Below are 6251 nucleotides of genomic sequence, written 5' to 3'. Positions count from 1 at the left end.
AGGCTTCAGGATTGCTAGGGAGCCTTGAGATCGTAGGTGTGACTCAGCTGAGGAGGAGGGAGGAGAAAGCAAGATTTGAATGGTAGGGAAGAGAGGAGGAAAGGACTGGAGGGGAAGAAGGGGAAGAAATTGAAGCCAAGAAAAGGGAGGAAGGGAGGTAGCAATGAGAGAGGATGAGTGGAATAAAAAACATTGAACAGTGAGGAGAGGAGAATGAGTGAGGGAAAGAGAAGGGATAGAGGGGAGAGATGAGGCTGAGGGGGAGAGGAAAGGGTGTGAGAGATGAGGAAAAGGGGAAAAATGCAAGGGGAGGTAGGGGGAGAAGGGGCAGTGGGAGGTGAGGGGAAGAGTGGGAGAAGGGAGGAGGAGGGGAGGTCAAAGGGAATTAAGTTAAGAGGATCAGCAGCAATGAAAATGTGGAAGCAGATAAAGTTACAGTGCAGTTTGATAAAGTGCTTTTGGGTGCTTTTGGGCGCCACGGTAGAGGGAGGGGGTAGGTGCCTGGGGGTAGGTGCCTGGGGGTAGGTGCCTGGGGGTAGGTGCCTGGGGGTAGAGGAGGGACACACGAGCCACAATAACGGAAAAGGCAGAGGTTCGAATGAGAAGAGGACGGAGGACATGTAGAGAAAAGGGAGAGAGGGTGCCGTGGGGATGACCAAAGGGGGGCGAGGGCAAAGGGCATAAGTGGGAAGGGGGGGCTAAAAAGTCTTCATTCTACTAGCTACCAGGAAGTGAAAAAGGCTGTGGATTTTGTAAGGGTCCTGCTTGGGGATCGGAATGAGTATTGTTGTTGTTTTTATTATTGTTAGTGTTGTTATTATTGTTAATATTATTACTATTGTTTCATTATTATTATTTTTATTAAAATTGTTATTGTTATTATTATTGTTATTATCTATATTGTTATTGTTATTAATATTATTGTTAATATTATTATTATTATTATTATTATTATTATTATTATTATTATTATTATTATTATTATTATTATTATTATTATTATTATTATTATTATTATTATTATTTTTATTATTGTATTTGTTAATATCATTATCATTATTAGTGTTAATGTCTTTGATGTTATTATGATTTCAATTAATGTTATTTTTATTACTATGGAGGGAAGATGTTACTCACATGTGCTTGTTCAATCGCACTTACACTGATACCATTATGATTTTTATTTGTATATTTTATTTTTTACCTTTACACAGATTTCACCTTCTGTTGATAGTTTGGTGTCTCTTGAGGAGGTGTGAGCTTCTTGGGTTTATCTGTAAAACCGATGAAATTCCTTATCAGTGTTGGCTGCAGCCTCTGTCACTGTTAGATTTCGTAGCATGATTCTAAGGATACCACATTTTCATAACTGACTTACTAGTCTAGTTGTTATTATCGTTATTATTATTACTATTATTGTTATTATTATTGTTATTATTATTGTTATTATTATTATTATTATTATTATCATTATTATCATCATTATTATCAGTATTATTATTATTGTTATTATTATTATTATTATTATTATTATTATTATTATTATTATTATTATTATTATTATCATTATTATTATCATTATTATTTGATTTCTCATATGTAATGAGCCTGTGTCCCTTGTTGCCATGGGAAATTCCTGTGAAGTGGGTGTTTGGGCCGAGCTGCTCCTCGTCAGCGGCCAGTCTGCACTTAGATGGCTGCCCTTTGTTGATGAGCACAGGTTTTCAATGGCAAGGTGTACTTCATGCCAGGATCTCTCTTTCTTCTTCACCCTCATTTTCCCTGATTTCCCTCTCCCTCTCCCTCTCTTTCCCACTTCCTCTCCCCCTCTTTCCCACTCCCTCTCCCCCTCTTTCCCACTCCCTCTCCCCCTCTTTCCCACTCCCTCTCCCCCTCTTTCCCACTCCCTCTCCCCCTCTTTCCCACTCCCTCTCCCCCTCTTTCCCACTCCCTCTCCCCCTCTTTCCCTCTCCCTCTCCCCCTCTTTCCCACTCCCTCTCCCCCTCTTTCCCACTCCCTCTCCCCCTCTTTCCCACTCCCTCTCCCCCTCTTTCCCTCTCCTTCCCCTTCCCCTTCCCCTCCCCCTCTTTCCCTCTCCCCCTCCCCCTTCCCCTTCCCCTTCCCTTCCCCTTCCCCTTCCCCTTCCCCTTCCCCTTCCCCTTCCCCTCTTTCCCTCTCCCTCTCCCCTCCCTTCCCCTCTTTCCCTCTCCCTCCCCCCTATCCCTCTCCCCCTCCCTCTCCCCCTCCCTCTCCCCCTCCCTCTCCCCCTCCCTCTCCCCCTCCCTCTCCCTCTCCCCCTCCCTCTCCCTCTCCCCTTCCCCTCCCCCTTCCTCTCCCTCTCCTCTCCCTCTCCTCTCCCTCTCTTCCTCTCCCTCTCCCTCTCTTCCTCTTCCTCTCCTCCTCCCTCTCTTCCTCTTCCTCTCCTCCTCCCTCTCTTCCTCTTCCTCTCCCCCTCCCTCTCTTCCTCTTCCTCTCCTCCTCCCTCTCCCCCTCTTTCCCACTCCCTCACCCTCTCTTTCCCTCTCCCTCACCCTCTCTTTTCCCTCTCCCTCTCCCTCTCTTTCCCTCTCCCTCTCCCTCTCCCTCTCCCTCTCCCTCTCCCCCTCTCCCTCTCCCTCTCCCCCTCTTTCCATAACCCTCTCCCCCTCCCTCTCCCCCTCCCTCTCCCTCTTTTTCCCTCTCCCTCTCCCTCTCCCTCTCCCTCTCCCCCTCTTTCCCTCTCCCTCTCCCTCTCCCTCTCCCTCTCCCCCTCTTTCCCTCCCTCTCCCCCTTTTTCTCTCTCCCTCCCCCTCCCCCCTCCTCCCTCTCCCCTCTCCCTCTCCCCCTCCCTCTCCCCCTCTTTCCCTCTTCCCCTCCCTCTCTTTCCCCCTCCCTCTCCCTGTCTTTTCTTCTCCCTTTCTCTACGTCTCCCTCCCTTTCCCTCTCCCTCCCTTTCCCTCTCCCTCCCTTTGCCTCTCCCTCCCTTTCCCTCTCCCTCCCTCTCCCTCTCCCTCTCCCTCTCCCTCTCCCTCTCCCTCTCCCTCTCCCTCTCCCTCTCCTTCTCCCTCTCCTTCTCCCTCTCCCTCTCCCTTTCCCTCTCCTTCTCCTTCTCCTTCTCCTTCTCCTTCTCCTTCTCCTCCTTCTCCTTCTTCTCCTTCTTCTCCTTCTTCTCCTTTTCCTTCTTCTTCTCCTTCTCCTTCTCCTCCTTCTTCTTCTCCTTCTCCTTCTCCTTCTTCTCCTTCTCCTTCTCCTTCTCCTTCTCCTTCTCCTTCTCCTTCTCCTTCTCCTTCTCCTTCTCCTTCTCCTTCTCCTTCTCCTTCTCCTTCTCCTTCTCCTTCTCCTTCTCCTTCTCCTTCTCCTTCTCCTCCTTCTCCTTCTCCTTCTCCTTCTCCTTCTCCTTCTCCTTCTCTCCTTCTCCTTCTCCTCTTCTCCTTCTCCTCCTTCTCCTTCTCCTCCTTCTCCTTCTCCTCCTTCTCCTTCTTCTCCTTCTCCTTCTCCTTCTCCTTCTCCTTCTCCTTCTCCTTCTCCTTCTCCTTCTCCTTCCTTCTCCTTCTCCTTCTCCTTCTCCTTCTCCTTCTCCTCCTTCCTTCTCCTTCTCCTTCTCCTCTCTTCTCCTTCTCCTTCTCCTTCTCCTTCTCCTTCTCCTTCTCCTTCTCCTTCTCCTTCTCCTCCTTCTCCTTCTCCTTCTCTCCTTCTCCTTCTCCTTCTCCTCCTTCTCCTTCTCCTCTCCTCTCTCCTTCTCCTTCTCCTCCTTCTCCTCTCCTCTCCTCCTTCTCCCTTCTCCTTCTCCTCTTCCTCTCCTCTCCTCTCCTCTACCTCTACCTCTACCTCTCCCTCTCCCTCTCCCTCTCCCTCTCCCTCTCCCTCTCCCTCTCCCTCTCCCTCTCCCTCTCCCTCTCCCTCTCCCTCTCCTCTCTCCTCTCTCTCTCTCTCTCTCTCTCTCTCTCTCTCTCTCTCTCTCTCTCTCTCTCTCTCTCTCTCTCTCTCTCTCTCATTCCTCTTCCATTCCTCTCCTAGCAGGATCAGCAATACCATAGTTAATGATGATGAAAATTAGTGGTATTTGTTTTGATATGATTATTAGTCTCATTGTTTTCTCTTATATTTTACCATTGTTTCAGTTCTTAATCAATATATTGTGATATATGACCAGCACTTTTACTGTAATTGAATATCGAAAATGATGCCCCGCGGCATTTGATCTGGCTTGATCTACCCGAAGTTCAGGTTGCTCTAATTCTTTTGCCTGAGTGTTATTGAGTTGGGTTTAGAGGGAGGGTCTTGCAGGCTCCTGGGAATCACTTGCGAATTGCTCTTGCCTTCTGAACTTTGTGAATGATTTTAAAGCCTCGTCACCAAAGGCACCTTCTCCTGGCAGGCTGTTGGGGTGGTGTGCCAATTGATTTTTTTTTTTTTTTTTAGTACTGTTTGGGTGTTTTGCATTGAGTTAAGATATTTGAATTTGATTTTGAGAAAGAGTGCTCTTAAGAGTGTAAGAGATCAGCTGTTTGTGTTATCATTTTTGAGGTTGCTAACAAAATTTAAAAAAGTGCATTTCTCTCAGTTTTTATGAGTATTTTTTCCGTATATTGTATTCTTTGAAGAATAATTAGAGAATACTGCTGTTTCTTGTGTTAAACCCTGATATTTATTCATTATTAATGGTAATAACTTTCTTCTCAGTAAAGTGTCCATATCAAAACAGATCACAGAAGAACAAAGGTCATAGAATGGAGGGAAATACAAACCTGAAATTGAAATTCCTTTAAAAAGGAAGGAATGAAAAAGAAAAGAGAGCAAATCCATAATCCCCGATTTGCCTCCCTTGTCTGACACCTCCCCTCTCTTCCGCAGCATTGAGAAGGTGCCCAAGATCACATCTCCAGTTCTGGTGATCCACGGGACAGAGGACAATGTTGTTGACTTCTCACACGGCCTTGCGATCCACGAGCGCTGTCCGCGAGCTGTTGAACCCTTGTGGGTGGAGGTGAGTGAGAGCAGCAGGCTTTAGTGAAAGGGGTTGCAGGGCAGGGAGGGTCTAGTTGATGGTCACGACTCTCTCGGAGTTTGGTTGATTTATATTTACATGCCTGGTTAAATGCATGCAGGGTTGCTTTGATTTTTACTGTAATTTTCCTATTTCTTTGTAATATGATATGTTGATAGAATAACAGTCTGGTTAAACATGTATTATGTTGTTTTAATGAAACATTTGTTATAAGCATCTAAGTGGATGGTATATTGAGTTATAGATACATGCCATGAATGTGTGCTATTGTGTTTATATATGTATTTTATCTATATAGAAAGTGGGAGTGAATTCCTGGAATGATAGAAGTCAAATTAATATTGTAAATAAATATTCTTGTTCCACAGAGAGGTGCTCATTGATAGTCATTACAATTGTATTTCTTTAAGTTGGATCTGGTATTAAATTTTATATGTATTTGCTGCATATATAGGATTTCTAATTTTTTGTTAGTTGAATTGTTCCAGAAATTAGTATTTATTGTTTCTTAAAGCTGGTGAATAATAATTGAAATTAATTGATATCTTGATATTTAATTTATTAAATCTTGTTATTCTATAATTTTGTATACCTATTAAAGTAAATATAATTAGTGTAAAATCATTAAATGACTACTTCTAATTATTAATATATCATTGCCATTAACTATTTGTAGTTATTACTACCAATCCCTATAATCTGTGTGGAAGGTCTTAGTGCTACTTGTGTTGCAGGGTGCGGGCCACAATGACGTAGAGCTGTACAGCCAATACCTTGAGCGACTGAAGCAGTTTGTAAGCGTGGAGCTGGTTAATTGACGTCTTGGGGAGGCCCCCCCTCCATCCAGTCAAGGGGGGCTCAATCACCACCCCCGCAGCAGTGCCGCCTTTGGGGGGGGCTCGACCTCATCGCGAGGGGCCAGTGAAGGGCTTCTACTGCGTTGTTGGGATGCTGACAAAGGCATGATCGCCATGGAGGGCATGTTTGCCACGGAGGGCGTCATGGCCTCAGAGGGCCGGTTGACGGCCTGTGGATGCCACGCCGCCCCGTCCCACTAATGCAGAGGACACAGCTTCTGCCTGTGCAGTGCCCCCTCCTGCCCCCACGGCCCCCTCCTCAGCCTCCAAGAGTCCAGCCAAGCCGTCACCAAAGGTTGCACGGGCCTCGGCGTCCCCTTCGCCCTCGGTCTCCTCCTGCGCCTCAATCAGCCAGGAGCCGCTCCCCCCACCCCCAGAAGCCCCCCCTACACCTTCCGTCACCCTCT

The 6251-nt window shown here is 46.3% G+C and overlaps 1 protein-coding gene across 1 annotated transcript in view; it reads left to right on the top strand.

Moving 5' to 3' along the window:
* Window positions 1-5853, top strand: part of LOC125034085 (alpha/beta hydrolase domain-containing protein 17C-like) — a 33077-nt gene extending 27224 nt beyond the window's left edge. Inside the window, 2 exon segments of the mRNA XM_047625727.1 lie at window positions 4834-4966; window positions 5722-5853. Of these exon segments, the coding sequence (XP_047481683.1) occupies window positions 4834-4966; window positions 5722-5805 (217 nt within the window). The 3' untranslated portion in view covers window positions 5806-5853.
* The last annotated feature ends 398 nt before the right edge of the window (window positions 5854-6251 follow it).

The sequence above is a fragment of the Penaeus chinensis genome, chromosome 17 (assembly GCF_019202785.1).
Source record: "Penaeus chinensis breed Huanghai No. 1 chromosome 17, ASM1920278v2, whole genome shotgun sequence".
NCBI lineage: Eukaryota > Metazoa > Arthropoda > Malacostraca > Decapoda > Penaeidae > Penaeus > Penaeus chinensis.
Note: the sequence above shows the minus strand (reverse complement) of the source record. Positions and strands in the feature narration are given on the sequence as shown.